Source organism: Tenebrio molitor, chromosome X (assembly GCF_963966145.1).
Source record: "Tenebrio molitor chromosome X, icTenMoli1.1, whole genome shotgun sequence".
Classification (NCBI taxonomy): Eukaryota; Metazoa; Arthropoda; class Insecta; order Coleoptera; family Tenebrionidae; genus Tenebrio; species Tenebrio molitor.
This window is the reverse complement of record NC_091055.1, coordinates 8,738,334-8,758,676: the sequence shown is the minus strand read 5'-3', so window position 1 is coordinate 8,758,676 and position 20,343 is coordinate 8,738,334. Positions and strand designations below refer to the sequence as shown.

At 37.4% G+C, this 20,343-nt stretch overlaps 2 protein-coding genes across 17 annotated transcripts; one reads left to right on the top strand and one right to left on the bottom strand.

Moving 5' to 3' along the window:
• Positions 1-323: 323 nt before the first annotated feature.
• Cog2 (conserved oligomeric Golgi complex subunit 2) lies at positions 324-3,210 on the top strand. The gene is made up of 8 exons (XM_069060945.1): positions 324-620; positions 669-896; positions 955-1,502; positions 1,555-2,041; positions 2,098-2,549; positions 2,598-2,787; positions 2,841-2,913; positions 3,052-3,210. Exons 1-7 carry the CDS (start codon positions 576-578, stop codon positions 2,904-2,906), a joined length of 2,016 nt encoding a protein of 671 aa, XP_068917046.1. The 5' UTR covers positions 324-575; the 3' UTR covers positions 2,907-2,913; positions 3,052-3,210.
• On the bottom strand, positions 3,130-19,877 carry unc79 (UNC-79 domain-containing protein). Of its 16 annotated transcripts, none has more exons than XM_069060941.1 (33): positions 18,904-19,516; positions 18,480-18,599; positions 18,268-18,429; positions 18,045-18,215; positions 17,713-17,982; positions 17,431-17,660; positions 17,162-17,376; positions 16,871-17,106; positions 16,675-16,816; positions 16,317-16,617; positions 16,106-16,265; positions 15,689-16,050; positions 15,486-15,638; positions 15,238-15,355; positions 11,836-12,157; positions 11,449-11,788; positions 11,196-11,397; positions 10,953-11,144; positions 10,794-10,901; positions 10,158-10,657; positions 9,085-10,105; positions 8,709-9,032; positions 5,879-6,203; positions 5,677-5,831; positions 5,530-5,624; positions 5,224-5,475; positions 5,065-5,175; positions 4,901-5,017; positions 4,514-4,851; positions 4,225-4,465; positions 4,033-4,173; positions 3,861-3,983; positions 3,130-3,430 (listed from the first exon to the last, which is right to left on the bottom strand). In XM_069060941.1, exons 1-33 carry the CDS (start codon positions 19,004-19,006, stop codon positions 3,236-3,238), a joined length of 7,845 nt encoding a protein of 2,614 aa, XP_068917042.1. In that variant the 5' UTR covers positions 19,007-19,516; the 3' UTR covers positions 3,130-3,235. The 16 variants fall into 16 exon arrangements, with proteins under 16 accessions (XP_068917042.1, XP_068917034.1, XP_068917036.1 ...); XM_069060933.1 differs by having other exon boundaries at positions 5,530-5,630; positions 10,794-10,910; positions 17,431-17,663; positions 18,904-19,515; XM_069060935.1 differs by having other exon boundaries at positions 5,530-5,630; positions 10,794-10,910; positions 18,904-19,515.
• Positions 19,878-20,343: the final 466 nt, after the last annotated feature.

The following is a 20,343-nucleotide window of genomic DNA, read 5'->3' as shown; positions in this document are numbered from 1 at the left end:
TAAACAATTATTTTTTTTTTAAGTTTTTAAATCCCTAAACCGCAGTTTTTACATTAATTTACATTTAACAACCCAGAAAACCAAGAATCTATAATTCCAGAAAGAATGGGACTCATATACCTAAAAATTTAAGTTTATCCAATTCAGAACCAACGAAGAAAATTTTCTGTTTTTGAGTATTAAGAGCGCTATTAAAAAAGTTCAAACGAAGTAAATCAGTAAAAGTCCTTTCGAAGTTTTTTGCAAATTCTTTTGATAAAGTTCATTATGACTAATTTATGACTATTCTATGGTTTTCACAAATTTGAGGACGTGATAGAAAAGTGACAGAAAACGTGTAGTGAAACGTCATTTGTCATTGTTGACAATCTTGACATGTTGATATGAGTTAGAAAATTGAATTCAATTTTATTATTAAATGTGACAACAAACAATAAAGGTGTTATATCCGTGTTCGTTAAATTGCGTAAACAGTTATTATCGCATTAACGTGTGATCTTACTGATTATAATATTGACAGTGAATTTAACCTAAAATTTCTGTAATTTAATTATTTCGTATTCAACAGAAGTACAATGGATTCAGTGGAGGAGATGGTTTGGAAAGAATCCTTTTTCAAGGTATTTTTACCCAATTTACTTATGCACGGTTTCTCATTGTGGTTGTAGGACAATTTCAACGTCGATCAGTGTCTTTCTAAGTACACATTAAAGTCAGATTTAGAAACTCTGCGAAATGATCTAAAAAATTATGGTAATGAATTGCATCAACAAATGGCAGAGATTTTGAAGACTGAAACTGAGGCAATTGTAAATTTGGCTGAATATTTAACAAATTTAAATTCAAAAATTGATGACTTGTCTTTACCAATTAGACAGTTATGTGAGGAAATTAAGGTATTTTTTTATATAAGCTACAGCCTTTAAGGAATAATTGCATAATTGTTATTTGTAGACCCTTTATGATTTAATTAAAAATGCTCAAGAAAGCTACTACCGTACTTTAGAATGTATAAAAACTAGTAATACCAGGTGCAATTATTTAAATTTAAAATTTGGTATTATATCATCAGCAGTATATATTGATGATTTGATAAAAATACATAAAGATGATTTAATTGATAATTCAGTAATCTTAGAAAGGGCAGTTAATAAATATTCATTTGAGTACAATTATCTAGAAGGTTTTCACCTGACAAAAGATGTAGAAGAGATCAGTTTTGTTGGAAAAAAATTGACAGATATGGTTAATAAAATATTTCTGAAAGCTATAAAAAATAATGATCAAGGTGTAATCTTGAGATGCCTTAGAATGTATGATAATTTAGGTGAACAAAGTCAAGCTGAGAGTACATATCAAGTGCACATTGTCAGGCCAGCTTTGAAACATCTGTTTACTGAAACACATTTAGAGACCTGCAGCCAAGATGTCAATAGAATTTATGATGAAGCTTTAGATTTCATAGATACCAAATTGGTTATACTTATAGATGTTTTGAAAAAGTTAGTATATTTTCGCAACACCGAATTTTATTACAAATTTCCTTTTTTTTAGTAATGGTGAATTGAAATCATTTAATTTCATTCTAAATAGCTTTTGGGTTGAAGTTGATAAGCTTTTGCGTGAAGGTCTTCCGTACATTACAGCACCAGGAAATCCAGAATTATTTCAAAAACGTTTTAAGAGCACTTGGGATTTTTTAATTAAAATCGCAACAAGATGTGGAGATGACAACTTAATTCAAACAAGCAAGTCTTTCCAAGATCACATTAAAAGATTTAATTTACCTGTTTATTTTGAAATCCGTTTTCAACAAATTGCTGGACAGTTTGAAAGTGACGCCATATTAAAGCCAGGTTTTAAAATGTACATAAACGCAAATGAAATCAACTGTACTTTAAAAATTACATTAGCGTTGTGGAAAGCACTTTCACTTACGTTCAGCCCAGAGGTTTTTATTGATAATCTGGCTGATCAATTTTTGAAACTGTCAATGTTACTTGTAGCGAGATATTTGAGATGGTTTGAAGTTGCTTTACAGGTAAAGTTTTGCGTTATCGCCTGCACAGACAAAGAATAAGTTTTTCTTTTTTATAGGAATCTAGTTTATTCACAGAAGGCATTGAAGCATGGGAAGATTTCGTAATTAATTCGATTAACGATTTAAACATTGTAAAGAATTTGATAGGTTGTAAATCTAACAACATTGATTGTACTAATAGCACCGTCTATAATATTATGCCCCCAAACGTTAAACCAGTTGTGGATAAAGTACTACTTTTAAATGTAAATATTATCACTGAAGTTAGTTCTAAATTGCAAAACCATTTAATAACCGTTAAAACTAATGAAAGTTTTACTCACTTGCAAAATGTCGCTGCCATTCCACGACTGTACAGAAGAACCAATAGAAATGCTCCTAAAGAAGCTAGTAATTATATGGTGGAGGCTATTCAGCCAATATTAAATTTCTATAATAAATTTAAAACTGTTATGAAAAATGAATTGCAAGACATTTTAGATACAGTTATTACAAACAGCACCAAACAGTAAGTATGTGGATAAAATAAAACATAGTCGATATGTTTATTTCATAGGTATTTAACATTGGTTGGAGAAGTTTTAAGATCAGTCTGTAAAACTGAAGAATCGCTGCGACGTTTGAAAAATCGAAACACCCAATTTTCCGAAACCGTATCCGAAGATGTGGAAAGCTCTGATAAAGTGTCGGATGAAATGAAAATTAGGGAACAGATTAAACTGGATGTTTGTTACTTTATTGATAAGGTAGTTTATATGATCGAGTGTGGTAACAACATACATAATTGATTATTATTTAGCTTTATCCGTTAGCTATGGACAACGCGAGGAAGTCCATGGACGAGTTGAAGAACCAGACTTGCTGATGCAACGGTAATAAACAATTTTTCTTAGATTTGTTGGGTGTTCATTACTGTTTGTTTTAATCGTAATGCTGGTCGTTTTATGAAGTTCAGCGCGACACATTTTATCACCTATGTAATATTTTGTTCAGCTGAGTTATTGTTTTAGCCCTTATTGTACTTTCGAAAATACACAGTATCTGAAGGCCTTGCTGGGGACAGACTTGTGAAAGCGGTGAAAAGCCAATTTGTTATTTATAATTTATTACAACAATGAGTCATGTATAAATGTTCTTTTTTACATGTTTAAATAAATTTATCAACTGTTTTAACAATTTACTACCAAATTCCGATTACAATGAATAGAATTGTGTTGCCGTCGACGATTGCAGTTCTATTTGGCCCATCTTGAATTGTAATCTTTGTAACCATTTTAGTAGAATTGGATTATGTAGATTTATTTTGATCTTGTCTGGTAACGTTTCTGAATGTATGGTAGGTGGACAATTCCTACAGTTCTGTAAACGCACTTGTAAATGTCCGGGTAACTGAAAGAAAATAATTAAAATTCAGTTGCGTCGAGTCCGTTTACTTTGAGAAAAGCACACCGATAAACTGGCGCAAACAGTAAATTTTGAACGGACAGGGTCCAGTTTAAAATTTTAGGGGTGGTCACACTCCAGCGGCGCACATACCTTGATGGTCGGGTCGGCTGTTATTTATCATACTAAATCCACACTTTTCACTTTTTAAACCATACCAGTTCCGTACGTTTGTTCAAAATCGTTAGAACAAAATTAAAAAAGTAAACAATATGCAGCCAGGTTTAACTCTTACTGAACGTCATTATTTAACAATGCCCCTTTTAACGAACCCACTTGCGAAGCCACTGGTAAAACTCTACTTGTCTGTGATGACTTACTGTGCTGCTCTCAAAGTAAAAACGTTGTATTAGGGTTAAATAAAATTGATCTTTACTTGTATTTGATTGGAACATAGCACTGGTGTCCACAGTGGCAACAATTTTGCCACAAAAGTCGAATGACATTCCAGCAATGCTTCTAACATGCTCAAGAAGTGGAGACTCACAATTTCACTCAGCTAAAAAAAATATGTAGTAATTTTGATAAAAGTGTCGACAGATCCTTACCATTTTGGATTGTTGGATTAATTGAAGGATGCACGGTGTTACTTTGCCCCAAAATTCAAATAAAATGTTCATAGTAACGTTGTAGGCCTCGGTTACAGGCATGTTAGTGTTTAGGCTTTGTTCTAGGTAGACAGTCCATAGCTAGAAAGTGTTATCAGTATTTCCGTCGAGAATTTACTGTTAAATGTTTACTTGACACAAAATGAAAGTGTGAAACAGGGAAGACATGTGTAGGACGGATGTCTTAGGCTGTTCAGCAAATCCTGCCATTATCGTTTGAATATGGTCTGCAATTTGACAAGACGCTTCTTGTGGTATAGGTTGACTAACAGTCTGACTTTGATTGCCGTGTAAAGCCGTGTAACTTAAAGATCCTAACAGTAACCACGATAGCAGTCGAATGTGCCCTATACACTCAATAAATTCTCTCGGTCTGAAAAGTTGAAGTTAAATATGATTTTTAAAAACCTTCATGACTCACGATTGTTGTATAACTGAAGTGTTATAAAGCCAGGGAAAGTATCTAATAACGGCTCTATTATCGCGGCCGTTACCTTTTGTAATCTCGAGGGCTAAATATTGAGCAACACTACATTTTATAATACCACCTAAAGTATCTTCGTTTAGGCCTACATTGATACCTTTACAATAGCTTTTCATTTTGGAAATGGTATGAAAGTCGGTTAGGAATTCCAAAATGTCTCCGAGATGCATTTTCATACATTCTGATATGCCTGTGGTGATGGCCGGGCCATATTCCATCGATAACGAAGGGGAATCTTTAATCACTACATTTGAAGGTACCGAACCCCCAATATCCTTCAAACACGCTATTATTATTTCACGTTCGAGTAGTCGAGCAACTCACCTGTAAGATCAAATTAATCAACATCAACAAGTTCGAGTCGGGAATCGTAGTTTTGAATTTCAAGGCCTGAACTAGTTCGAATACCACCATCCGACTTAAAATCAATTTATCTCTTTCCTGAAAGCCAACAATTTAGTAGTGCGAGAACAACGACGCTTTCTTACCTTTGTGAATGCTCGATTACACAAGTAACAAATCTCAATCAAGTAATTGTATTTGAGTATGTTTGTTTGTATCGCGTAGCTCAGTACTTTCGAAAATGGTTCGAGAATTCCCTAAAATAGTTTATTTGGATTTTTTGTTGTTACGCAACATTATCTCACCTTGAATTGCGAAATTAAGGGTATTTTAAAAACAGAAATCATTATCTTTAAGAGAGGCATTATGTCATCGATCGTATTTAACAAAAACAACATTCTTCGGTACAAACTTTCTAGCTGTTGTAAGACTGTACTCCACAAAGGTGTGCTTGGACCCAAAGCTGCTTCCAGAGGCAAACAGTTCAGATAACAGGCCATGTTCTGAAGTATTGTTGGTAAAGATTCAACTGGTAAAGTTTTTTTCGAATTGAGAGTCTAAAATTGAATCAATACCTAGTTACGACAATCCGAAGATCACCAGTTACTTACTTCTAGTAACAATTGCAAAGGCGCCACCGGGTTCAGTTCGTTAAAATCAATCAAAGCTTGGATGACACTTTTGAAAAACTGAACTCTCACATTCTCTGAAACTGAATTGTCAATCAACAGGAAAGTACCTAATCCATTATGAATTACCTGATGCGTTAGTTTGGAACATTTGCGTGAAAATACCATTAGGTGCTAGCTGGTGCAGAACACATCGCAAGAACTGGTGGGCCACACTGATGGCTCCCCCTGGTAGATGAATGTTGCTTTCACTTTGCCAGGGATACATTGCATTAGTTGCTACCCTAAAACACCTCCTTACAAACCATTCAGATTTATTTAATTTTTTTACTTTGCCACTATGCTAAGTATGTCTGGTAGCAAGGGTGCAGCCAAGGCAGGTTCCCTGTGTATGAAGGTGCCCAAAGTGACAATACAAAGTCCGATTTCTTCGTCGCTGTATTCTTCCTTGACAGTACCACACTCTGAACAACGCTCGTTCACACATTCGTCGCCGATCCTGAACGAGCTTTGTTTCATGTCGCTACCCTCCAATTTCGGCGATAATTGGGGGCTGAACCAGGCTCCGGGTCTACGCGGGTCATGCATCGAGTACGAACCCATCGTGAAAGGCCCCACTTTGCGCATACGTTGCCGTTGGTTGACTAGCATGTCCCCTGGAAAATCATCATTTAAAAAAAATCAAAAGCAAAGTCTGCTATTGCTTGCAAAGAGAAATGTTACTGGTTAAGTTACAGTATGATAAAAAAAAGACAAGGGGCGGCGGTGGACAACGAAACTTCGACACATGTAGCATAGCTTTGTTTGCACTACCAGCGATGGCGAAGAGGTTTTGCCGAAATTTCAACAAACAAGTTGCGTAGGTATGCTCACCATTTTCTTCGTTCCCATTTCGAAAATATGTAGTACTAGCTGACCCGACAGACGTTGTCTTGTCCAAATTTCAATAAATCTGTTTGTGATCGTTTTGTGAATTTGTGAAAAGCTAATCAGGTGTCAAATGTCATTTGTGTACGTAGCCAAATAAATTGGAATAGAAATAAAACAACTACATAGGATAGATTGTGAAACATCACCAAAGTAAAAACAAATGTAATTTTCTTTTAATTTAGGCTGTGTTTTCCACATTTTCTTCAAATCTTCTACATTTTCTTTTCAATTGAGTTATTTACATCCCGGGAGCATAACGAACAAAACAAAAAAGAATTACGCATATTCATCACAAAAATCCCATAGAAAAAAGTAGGTACTCTCAGTTTTTCCTGAATTTTCTAATTTTCCGGGCAACTTCCATTTTTTCTTTCCCTAACAGTAGTTTATTTGACGAGCTCTTGTGTAAATTGGGGTTTTTTGACACGAGTGGGCCAGTTTAAAATGCGAATGAAACGAGCGTTTTAAAGGCCCACGAGTGCCAAAAAAGCCCAATTGACACACGAACGAGTTGAATACAACGTTTTTTTTTGTTCGACAAGTTGTCAAATTTATCAAAATCCGTTCACACAGGAGAAAATTCTCAAATTCTAACAGTGTCGAACAAAAAAACCTTATTCGAACTATTACGAACATTAAAAAAAAAATTAGCCAAATCGGTCCAGCCGTTCCCATAGAAAAAAGCACTTTCAGTTTTTCGCGAATTTTCCAATCTTCCGGGCAACTTTTCCAAAAATTTTTTCCATAAAAACCTCATATGGATTATTACGAACATTAAAAAAAATATATCCAAACCGTTCCAGCCGTTCCCATAGAAAAAAGCACTTTCAGTTTTTCCCCAACTTTCCAATTTTCCGGGCAACTTTTCCAATTTTTTTTTTTCCATAAAAACCTGATTCGGACTATCACAAACATTTAAAAAAAAAAAGAATTGGCCAAATCGGTCCAGCCGTTCTCAAGTGATGCGCTTACCAAGGAACATCATTTCATTTTTATTGTAAGTACAATGTGGAAATTACTTATGGAATAAATTCAGTAATTTCGAAACTAATGACATTTGTCGAAAACGCTGAAACAGGTCAATTTTTATTTCTCGTAATACTTATTTTAAGTTACTGCACTTGCTCATGACATCATCCATTTTTGAGCTATGAGGTCATCACCAATTTTTTTAAATGACAACCCCCACTTTTTTCTTCTCTTTCTGATAGACCTGCGTACTACCTAAACTATGAATTAAAAAATTTGGTAACTTACATAACAATTTTTTTGAGAAAATGACAAATTTTACTTCAAAACTTTAATTTAATTTTTAATGTATTTAATTTTTTTTCTATGTGGTTATTTAAAATCGAGGGTGTAGTTCAATAGACCAAACAATTTAGAAGATTTACGACACAGAATTCGCGCTGAAATGGAACAAATTAGCCCTAACATTATTGAGCGCGGTGTACAATGTTTACACTCCTGTGTGAGTGCCAATTTCAACATTTGCGTTACATTTTATTGTTAACCTTAGATGTTTGTTTGTTTTTGTTTGAGGTCAATTAAATTTTTTACATTAAAAATTAAATTAAATTTTTGAAGTAAAATTAGTCATTTTCTCAAAAAAATTGTTATGTAAGGTACCAATTTTTTTTATTCATCGTTTAGGTAGTAAGAAGGTCTATCAGAAAGAGGACAAAAAAGTGGGGGTTGTCATTTAAAAAAATTGGTGATGACTGATGAGTGATGACGTAATAGCTCAAAAATGGATAACGTCATGAACAAGTGAAGCAACTTAAAATAAGTACTATGAGAAGTAAAAATTGACCTGTTTCAGCGTTTTCAACACACGTAATTAATTTTGAAATTACTGAATTTATTCCATAAGTAGTTTCCACACTGTGTGGATTATGTCATGCAGGAATATTTTGTGTTCCCGAGTCAAAACTATTTTTTATTTTTTAAATTGACGAAATATCGCAACTGACAGTTGACGTTACTTCGCACACTTTCACAAATTTTGTTTCCGTAGCCGCCCCTTATCTGTCTTTTTGTTGATCATATTGTAGCGTGCGTTCATTTAAATTTATCCTCGAAGTTGGCGTTGAAGAGTCGATTGTGAACGCACTATACGGATCATGGATCAACTACGTTTATACACGAGTGGTGCATTCACAATCGACTCTTCAATGCCAACTTTGAGAATAAATTTAAATGAACGCACGATACATCATTACTTCACTTACGCTGACTGTCCACTTTGATTGTTTTGAAGAAATGGCCGTTGTCGTCAATGTCCCCCTGATTCGGAGGACTTTCTAAGGCCACTTGCTTGATCAACCTCCTAGGACTGTGCGACTGTACCGTTTCTTCCTTGGTGTTGTACACTTTCTCAGCTTTTTTATTTTCAGGTTTACTTAGTTGAGCATTTATTCCCAAAGCTTGGCGTACTTTATCGACCAACTGCGAAATATCTTTGGTGTGTTGTCCAATGGGTAACAGCCTCTCTTGACTCGGTATTTCCAGCTGGGATTCTAGCGTCGGTGAAAATACATTGTCCCGAGAAGACTCTGAAGAAGGATACTGATATGAATATATTTTTTAGCTTGCTTGAAGTTGTACCTGATGTACGAGTCGCTCCTATCGGTAGCAATCTTTCCAGAGACGGCGCCGGTATTAGTGACTGATTGTTCTTGAAACAGTCTTCACAATCAGAAACTGGAGTACACACGGGCGTGATACTCGGCTCTATTACTTTTTTGTGTTTCCCTAAAGGTGTCGGTTTGGTGACGTGCTGCATATCCATAGAACTTAAGTTGACATGTTTGTGAAAATCGACTGTGACGTTTTTGGCAAATTGGGAACCGTTTATTAAATTTAGCGACGTCGTTGAATTCATTTTCGCACAGTTTTTCGTATATTCGCACGGTGATCTCGGCCCTTCTTGTATCTTTTTATTGTCATATCCTTTCACAGACTCGTCTTCGCTTCCTATAATCCACGTTGGTCTTTTATTTGTTGAAGTCCGAACTAATTGACTTATGTATCCTTCTTTTGGCGACTTAATTACAGCACTTTCTAATGATTCTTGCGTTTTCATCATAGTGCAGAGCTGCTTGCTCTGTACATGACAACAACTCTCTTCCATACCCTCTTCGAATGAATCTTGAATACTTCCGTGAAGAGTGCTGTCGGACATGTCACTCTCCGGTATCGCTATAAGTTCGGATTCTGTATCGTCAGCGTCGATACTGAAATCTGTTAATCTTTTAATATTTCTTTCCCACACTTTCTCGGGCTGAATGCACTGTATAGCTTCTTCCCAGTGCGTCTCCATGCTAGTAGTGGATGAAGGTTTTGCGTAAACGACTTGAGTTTTGCCACCCTTCGAGCTAATAGACACTTGAACTGATTGTCCGTCCGATGAAAACATAGGCGAAAGAGGTGGAGTTGCTCGCTCTGCATGTTCGTTTTCTGTACCTAAAGACGGCTGACTTACGTCACGCGATCTAGATGGAGGTGCCCCCATTAAAATTGTTGCAGGAATTCTTCTACAGTGATGATGTTGCGAGTCTAACGTATTCAGAACGATTCTAATAAGCGAGGTCAGCTGCATACAGTGCGGCTGTTGGCTGTATTGGTACTAAAAACATATTTAATAATACATGGTGGAACAGCGTACGCCAATCTAGTACTTTGTAGAGAAGTACCACCAACGCCATTAACCAGTTTCTTCGAAAATGAGGTTCCAGAGTCCACAGACTGTACGTGGGTTGTTGGAAGTCCAATGTGTTTGCTATGTAGTAAGGTGAAGGTGCGTATTGTAAAAGAATTAAACAGGTGGGTAAGAGTAATCGCCCCATCAAGTTGTTCTGGTCTAATAGTTGTGGTAAATTTGATAAAAATACACTAAACGCCGGCGAAGATCGTAGTCTTTGTGGTGGCAAATACAATCCGCGGTCGTTCTGGCTGTAACCGAGGAGCAGATAGAGATGTCTCAGTACAATTCCTTGGATTTTGGCCAAGTTTTTTTCTTCCGCAGGATATGCTTGATCTGACCTTGATAAAAATTGGAGAAGAAGAAAAACTAATAAGTGCATTGTTTCTTTATCGGCTTCTTCCAAATCTATGACTCTTTGTAAAAAATTTAAAATATTTTGATCGTCAGCCATGTTAAGAGAATGCATATGGCCATCTGTAAAAAAACAATTTAAGCTTGTGATCTAGATCCAAGATGAGCAAAGCATGCCATGCTATCTGATTGATTAATAAGCATTCACTTACGTACATTCATGCGGCCACTACAGCAAGACACTACATCTAGTTTCTACCTGGAATGCTGTTACTAGTGCCTAAAAACTGACCGAGTCCGAAACGAGAACTTTTCCTCTTTAATATCGGTGCAGAGTATTGTCGACTGTATACTTTTTCTTTTGTTTCTGTAATAACTGCTTCATCAGTTAATAAACTGTGCTGTCGAATAAGTGTACCTTTGTTTTCGTGGCGAGGTATAATTGACGCAGGAGCTGACATTGTGCGTTTGTAAGGCCATTTAGTTCCGAAGCTGGCACTGAGAGTTTTCACAGAACTGGCACCGCTACCGTCGGATTGTGACAGCGCCTCGTGAGCCCTGTGCAGCTTCCGCAAAAACGTTTCGCTGTTTAAATCCGTATTGCGCAGATCTGCAAAGCAGAAATGAAACCAGAAATTTTTCCCGACCGAGTTTTACGTACCTCGTAAACACGATATATCTCCGGTTTTTTCTAAATTAATTTGCGCTTCTAAAAATAGTGTATCAAAACGGTTTAGAAAAAATTCCCACGTCAAGATTTTTCGTTCGCTAAGAGAGTTGTGCAACTGATAGAGAGATTGAAGCACCATTGGTCTGTCGACTATTACTGAATCGAACTGGGTCTCCAGACACATTATGAGCGACTAAAAGCACAGTCAAGGGTGAAATCGAAAATGAAAGAATACTTCCAATACTTTGATCGCGAAATCATGGATCGTGCCAAGATAAAGAGTGGCCCTCTGCGCTACGTATATGTTGGTGTCGTCCATGCTCGAGATCAGATAGCAGAAGGCGTTGGCGAGAGCTGCTTGTAATGGTAGGATGTTTCGTAAAGGGCTCGAATCCATGAACCTGGCCATCACTGTGACTCTCTCGACTGCGGTGAATCTCACACACCAGTCGTTGCTATGAAAGGCCTCTTGGATCACACGCCAGAACACGTCGGACCCCGCTGGAAGGGTGATTGAGTGCAACAGCAACGGAACAACTTCTTGGCAAATGTGGGAATGTTCCGAATTGCACAACTCCCACAAACTGCAAACCAAGAGTTAGTGCCGTTTCGGGCCCAATCTGTTCCGTACTTTTTGATCAGCAGATTTTCCTGACACCATATAAAAAATCCTCTGTGCTCTTTGGAAGCCTTGGTGCATGCGTCTCCGTGCAGAATTAGAATATTGAGGCACTGCAACATGTAGTACAAGATGTCCGGTTTGTCCACTTTTGGCAGTTCTTGGAGTAGTTGGTGGATGTATTGCAGAGGCTGTGGTAAGTCGTCCACGCAAAATTTGAATTTTCCTACGGAGGTTTGCCAAAAGTTGTCCAAATCTTCTCCGGGTTCCGGTTCTACGGGTTCGTCGTTTTCCCCGATGACTTGAGGTTTGGCCACCTGGACCGTTGCCGCCGCTGCAACACACGTTTGTTCACGGAGACCGAGAGATTTTCATCAAAACTGAAGCAACACACACATTTTCACACAACCTAACTTTCCTATTATAAACAATACAGTATGAGTCAATTGTGGCTTATTTCTGAAATGGTCATTGATGCAACCAAAAATACTTATTCCAGCATTCACTAGATCCGTAATTTAAAAAAATTAAAACAGAATCGTGAATTAGATTGCATTGCTCTGAGAATTATCAACTTTATCTTGACAGTTTTGCTAAAACTTGGTTATGAACTATAATGACCCGAACGATGAGAAAGTGGACATATCGGGTACATATGTTGTAAAATTGCAATTGTCGCTGCGGATCTGTATCTACAGAGGTATCCAAATCGCAGGCATATTTTTATTTTTTCTTTATTTAAATTTTTTACATAATGAGTTAGCCCTCATTGTTGAAAGAGTTGGATCTGAAGACATGAACAACACAGCAACGTATGTGGTTCTAGCAACGCAACGCCTTTAGATTTTTTCTTGTGGGGCGTATTAAAAGAAAGAGTCTACAAAACACCTGTACTTACGATTGAAGAACTCAAAGAATTCGTAAGTATATATCGCCATAACACCAGAGACATTACGCCACGTTCAAAGGTCCTTTTTAAACAGAGTTGACGCGTGTTTACTCCAAACTGGAATGCACGTTGAACAATTTTTATTTTAGTTTTCTTTTTACGTTGTCATTTTGCTGATTAAATTTCCTACATTGTCATTTTGAGGTTTGTAGCCAAAAACGCAATTTTGATTCACTTTATTATCTTCTATACAGTGAGGGGCAAAAGGAAGGCAACAATTCAAATCATAAAATGTTGAGTTTTGAAAAGAGAATAAAAACAGGTCAATTTTTAATTTGACTTCTATTCATGTTAATTCAACTTTAGAACCAAACGGACTGTCTCGGGATGATGGAAAACGCCCAGATGGGATGACTTGAGTACCATAGATTAAAGGTCAACTTTTAGTTTGGGACGTTACTATTGTAGATACACTTACAGACAGTTTTGAAAACTTCTGAAGTTTTAGGTTTTGCCGCTGAAATGGCTTGCAAACGCAAACATAGCAAATATAGTTTAATTATTTCGTCAAATTACATATTTAAAGGTTTTGTTTTTGAAACCTTAGGCCCTTGGTGCAAAGAAGCCATCGATTTCATTAATGTCATCGAAGAGCGACTTATTGCGGAATCAGGCGATTCAAAATCAAAGAAATTCCTTTCCGAGAGGATTTCCCTTGCTATTCAACGTGGAAACGCTACAAGCATTCGGGGCACTTTTCCAGATTCCGCATTATTATCGGAAATTTTTGTATTGTAAACCAAAAATGTTATGTACTTTTTATTATCAAAATATATTTTTAATTTCAATTTCACGTTTATTGACGTAAGATTTTTTATACAGGGTGTTCCTTGTCAAAGTATGACGTCATCATCTATTTTTTAAATAGCAACCTATATTCGTCATAATTTTGATAGGTCTTTTAACTGTCAACAAGACAGTATAAAAATTTTAACCCCTTACACTTAAAAAAAACTTGAGAAAAAAATTGTTGAAAATTAAAAAAATATTTTTAATATTTTCTTTATTAATGATTAATTTATTAACTAGTTAGTACCGAAAGGCATTGCTATTAGGTCAGTATCAGTATCAGGGAATAAAATAAGACAGATTGGAATTTTTTAAAGTACTTAATTTTTTGTTCGTGTTTGATTATTGTTGAAAACCTTCAAATGATACTGACCTAAAATTGAAAGTAAAAATCGACCTGTTTTTGTTCTTTTTTCAAAACTCAACAGTTTATGATATATCGAATTGTTGCGTTACTTTTGCCCATCACTGTTAACCCCCCGCAGTGAAATCCACTCCACGAGGAAATTTATATATGTAGATTATTTATAAAAAAAAATCTTCAGAGTAAAACACAAAATTCTTTGACTATTAGTGGTTTGCCACCACATAAGTCAGTATTGAAAATTAATTGCATCGTTTTACTGATCAGAAACTTAAATACAAAGGAAGCATTAGTCAATGGAACAAGACTGCGCATCAAGTTTATGCATCGTAATGCTCTTGATTGCGAAGTTTTAACTGGAACCGCACGCAATAAGAGAATTTTGATTCCACGTATAAATTTAACGTATTCCTATTTTACCATATAACTTTCAAAGAACTTAATTTCCAATTATACCTACATTTGCGATGACAATAAATAAGTCTCAAAAACAAGTTTTCGAAAAAACTGGAATTTTATTGAGACAGCCAGTTTTTACACATGGTCAATTGTACGTCGCTGCAAGTAGAGTTCGAGCATTCAATGGTTTGAGATTTGAGGGCATTTAGCAAACGATGAAAGAGTTTTTACAAAAAACATCGTCTACACAGAAGTTTTGAATAATTAAATTAATTTTCAAACTATTTTAAGTTCAATGGACATTTATTTTTTTAACCGCCCGGTTTTTTTGTTTCAATAAAAAATATATAAAAAAAAAAACGAAGCACGTATTTTTTTTTTTTTGTATTAATTTTTTATTTAAATTTAATATAATTTGAAAAAGAAAGGCAAATCAACTGTGTAGCCTTGGCGAAACCTGGCCAGTATAGCAAAAAAAAAAACAAGGAAATGACAAAAAACGCGTTATCGTTTTTTAAATGTGGCTTAGCCAAGCTATACCTCATTTTCCTATAACTACGTATAATTCCTATTTTTTAAATAACTCGAAACTTAATGCATAACGACGTATTTCTATACGCTCTCAGCTGACGTAATAGAACAAAATTCAAAAAAACTATATGCAATAATTAAAGAGGTATACTCTGATTGATTAAAAAAAACCTCAATAAAGTTTAAACTTAAAAATTTAATTAATAACGGTCGAATTTCGACCGCTGGGCGATCTCTAGTTTAAATTAAAGGCAGTATCAAGTGGTAAGTGGGATTAGTATTTTTGGTTGCATCTAAGAAAATTTCCGAAATAAGCCACAACTGACTCATACTGTATGACATAATGTTTTTGCGATGTGAACGTTTTAATGTTTGGTCTTACCGACATCGGTTTCAGACAGGGTGATGGCCCGGGCTACTGCTGAGACAACTTTCTCTGCTGGAATTATAGCGGCTAAATCGAGTTGTTCGGAGACGGTTTCAACCGTCGCGGTCATTATCTGAAACAGACCAAAAAGGACAAAACTATTATCTGTTTTTGGAGGATTTGAGTGGGATGAAACTATGTAGGTATAATGAAACCTCAAACGAAAATTCGTGATTTTCGCTTGAGAATACTACTCTTCGTACAGAACACACGTGTGGCATATGAACTAGAACTCCTCCTACAGAATGAACTTCAGGGATGGGCATGTTGAGGACTACATCAGATTTTGATTCTTTCTTATCGCTCTCTGGTGGGCTTTTCCGGCTGTGATCGTCCCAGTTCTCCTCGAGGGGCGGCTGCAAGGACAAATCAGTGGTGGGAACCGTGAAGTCGTTGGTGAACTTACATCGGGTGGATGCGCTGGGTAGATCGGAGAGAGATACTTGACGAGTTGCAGAGAGAGTTGGTGCCACATGATGCTCGACTCGCAGTAGCTGCACTCCGACTTGGTGGAACAGGAGTGGTTTCCTATCCAGGCGGCGGTGATCATACACTTCAAGAGCCAACAGACGTCTTTGCACAAAGAGGAATTCAATCCGGTGTGTTTGTCGATGTCTTGCAGTTCCATTTGTTTCAGTAAGATGTCCAACATAAGTATACAACAAAAAAGGTTATGTTCTGCATCTGATTCGAATTCGGTTCGAGAAAAACGGTTTTCGTCATCTGAAAATGATGTCTTGACTGAATCGCAGTCTTCGATTACAGGTGCTACAAGAGCCAAAGTGGAGGTGCAATCAAATGTGCAGACACTAACTGTACTTACAAATTGAGCTGCGTTTTGGTCCCTCATTTGTTTCCAGTTCGTGATATTGGATAGCTTTTTCGGAAGTTTCTTCGACTCCGCCTTTCATGTACGTGACACCGTCACCGAAGATTATAAAAAGGAGATGGAGCGGTATGATGATTTCCAACATCGTCAAGGTCTACAAATCGTAACGTTAATCTCAGATTCACATTGCAAGTTTTGGATTTACTTGTAGCCAGTGTAGAGCTTGCTCTTGGACTTTGGCGCTAGTCTTCTGGAATCTTCCAGCGACGAATTGGTACATTTTCTTAGCGTCGAAGCCGAGAGGGCTCATTTCGGTGTCGAGGATCTTGCTGAGGATGATGCGAAGTTCCGAAAGTTCTTTTTCGGGAACGTCGTTAACGATCGCTTCCATCCAATGCGGCATTACATAATCCCATATCTCTTGCGTTATCACTTCGTATGGTACTAGGCAAAATAATCGATTCAGACCGTCTTTTAAGTGTGAAGTTCGTGAAGCTAAAGTATCCCTAAAATAGTTTCAGTAGAGTGGTTGACGGTTCGAGTTTTGGCTTTCTTTTCCGTACCAGTGCCCTCCGATTCGGGCGTATTCAGGAGGATGGGGTAAAAGACATGAAATAAAAAGTTTATAATGGGTTTTGCTGATATCTCTCAGCCAACCACATACATTTTCAGTCTTTAATTTCTCTAAGGTACTTTCTTCCTGGCCTGTACAAAACGCAAGATAATAGTTACACAGATTTTGAATGTAATTCGCTTTACCATCATATGAATATGCAGTCATATGAAACCAATGGAAAAGCATTGCTAAAAGCCGCCCTAACACTTCTGTTGGTGTATTGTCTGTTGGGGTACATCTACCCACCAACAACCAAACACCATATCTACCTAAAAGCTGGCGCTCCTCTACCGTTATGTTATCAACAGCCGGTATCGGAGCTTTACCCTCCACATTCTCCTTAGTCTCAACTGTGGGGATTTTTGCCTCTTTTAGTAAACTAAAATACACCGCAATGAGAATCTGGTACTGACCAAATCTTCTATCTATCGCACCTCACAATTGCTTCCACCATGTAAGTTTGCATCTCTGCATCCATATTCCAGGTTGGTGGTAAGCTTTTGTGAACGACGTGATCTCCCCCCCTTCTGTTGTTATGGCGATTGTTGTGGCATTGCTCGCAATATCTTATCGGATGATTTCCGTTGTAGCTCGCGCATTCGGTCGAAAAACATATTGAAATTGCCGATTTATCCGTCGATCGACAGTTCTACAATATTAATAATACAAATCAGTTTGCTTATTCTCCTGAACACGAACTTACTTTGTTTTCGCAGATCATAGACACTTGTTGCATGGGGTGCAGGATATCGAAAAACATTTGATTAGGGTGTTCTCGATGGATTTCGTTGGCGCATTCAATGCATAAGTAAAGAGGAGGTGGAGTATCGCTCGCGAATGTTATTGAAATACAATGGTCGTAACAAACTTTGGCAGCTTCGGCGTTTCCTGCGTTCGGACACATGTCTCGTTGGCAAACGAAAGGTGTCGGATCTCCTTGAATATCACCCTATATGATCTACATAAATTTTTCTCTAGATTTTACCTGCGAACTTGCAAATGAGGTTCTTTCTGTCGAATAAATTCGCGTTGAACGTAGGCCAATAATAAAATAAAAGTTTGGCTGCTGAGGACCGCGCTGTCGACGTGCCGTAGGCTATCACGCTTAAAATATCTTTCAAGATGTTCTGTTTGAGAGTCATCAGACATTCGAGCAGCTGACAGTGATGAGCAGGATTCGCCGAATATTGAAATACCATCATGATTACGGCCGATACTGACTGACAGATCTCTTGCTCTCGCTCGTTGTGTCGCGCTAAAATTATTTCCCAACGTAATTCCGAGTGTTGAGGCGTCGTCGTAACAGGTATGTATTACTTATCGTAAATGGAAGAATGTAGAAACACAAAGAGTTGACGATGTCCTGGTGGAGACTGCTGGGTAGTACTGCTATCGAGGATGCTGTTAAATAAGGCAAATTATCGATCAGATCATGTTCTAAAAAAGGCAAGAGACATCCGAGGCATTGAAGAGTGGCTTGTCCGAAAGCTGAAATGATTAACGTGACTGTGCGAATCGTGAAGAGTCAATCAAGTCTTACAGTGGAGTCCGTACTGAATGAGCGGTGCGACTTCGATTAAAGGAATGAGTGAATTGTAAAGCCCTTTGTAGTCCAAACTCGGAAAAAGTCCCATGCGTACCGAATCCATGTCTGGACTTTTCAGCAGATCGAAAGGTGAGTTGGGTACATCTTTAAGAACGGCTGAAAGAGACGTTGTAGAAGTGGAGTTGCGAAGAATCGGAGGAACTTACTTAGGAGCGTTTGTGAAAAATATTTGATAGTGTTTGCTATGTCAACCCCCGAAGGAGGAGGCATAACCCCCTGCATAAGTCGCAGTTGGTAGTCATATAAGCTGCGTATTTTGGCTGTAACTAATGAAATAATTTAAGTTTCGACTGTCCGTCCGAATTGTTGGCACCGACGAGAAGAATCATGATCTTTCCAAAATATGGACTTAAGTTTTCGATAGTAGTTACTAATAGTAGAGGTGATCGAGAAAATGTGTCGTTTTGATGAGTAGAGAAAGTCTCACATTTTGGAGGTTTTGACCATGAACGTGATGAATTGATGGACGAAGAAGCGGTATTTCTGGTCGGTACCAACAGTGAGAAGTGAGCACACCGATATTTACAGACACACCGTGAAGAACAACATAGAAGGTATAAAGTTGCTTACATGCAGCAGCACGAGTACCCATGTTGACAATGCAGTCACAATAATCAAACGCAAGGGAAACACTGAGGTCACATTGTTTAAAACGTGCGGGAATCTTCAACATGGGGGCAGCTTCGTTATCCCATTACAAATCAACAGTGGTAGAAAATAAGGGACAACTGAAGGATTCTACAAGAACAGAGGGACATAGACACGTGGCTAGGCCCCAGCAATCCCAGCATCCTCTCCTACAGGAGATCGATAGCATCCTGCCACCCGACACTCGCGCGCGCTAAAAATACGATTGCTACTTACAATTAGCACTTACATCGCATATTAATATAAGAGCGCATATTTAATAGATCTGTCGTGAACATCAGTCTAAAATTGAGCAGAAGCACTGAACATCAGCGGTCTTAGTTCGCAACCAATCGATATATCTTCAATAGGTTCTCTCCCAGAGTTGCGCCTTTAACCGAATCCGGGCACTATTTAAAATCTACTTTAACACGTATTTACTTAAAACTAAAACCAAAACCTGTCAACAACACATACAATCTAGCACTTCATGTAACTACTCGTCTGAAACATTTAAATGAACTAAACCCAATTAAACACTTCTTCTACCTCCCCTTTGCAATGTATGAATCCAATTGGTCTGAACAAGTGGTAAGCAGTAATTACATCGAAACCAGTAAATTATTTATGGCTGCAGCTTGAATACAACTTGCCATTGTTAAGCAAATATTGACCAACAACAATTTTCATGGAAGAAGAGAAAAGGTGTCACACAAATTTCGACAACGATTAGTGCAAAATCAAAAGAAAAACAGCAATTTATCCTTTCGGGCAACTTACACCAAAATTTATTTATAAATTCACGAATAATTTTGTTCAGTTTTTAGCACTAAAATATATAATATATAAGAATGTTAGCACTAAATTTGCGCAAAAACAACGTGTTTAGTGTAAAAATTTAAGCAAAACAGTCCGGTAAACACTGAAATCATCAAGGGATATGCTTGCAAGCGTGCGCAACTTTCAGACGAGGGTGGGTCTTTCATCTTTTCGATCCGTCCATCATCCAGTTTCCCCAGTTTCCCGCGACTTGTACCCGTTTGGTCCAGTTCTAATGTTCACTACCTTCCAATCAATAATGACAACATCACTCTGTTGACACTGTTGACAGACGCATTATAATGGAGGCAGGTGAGACTAACGCTGCATTCGCATTTTCATTTTCGCATCGCTCAGCATCACCTATTTTTCTCCCCTCTTATATTTATATTACCACATTTTCGTTGGTTTCCACAGATGCAACATGTTTTATAACATTTTATTACGTACATGACAATTACGTGTTTATTTCTCACAATAAGATGTTCAACGATTGAAGCTTAAGGGAGAAATTTTTACCATACTGATACGAATCAGGTGATAGTTAGGGCCGGCCCCGACTTT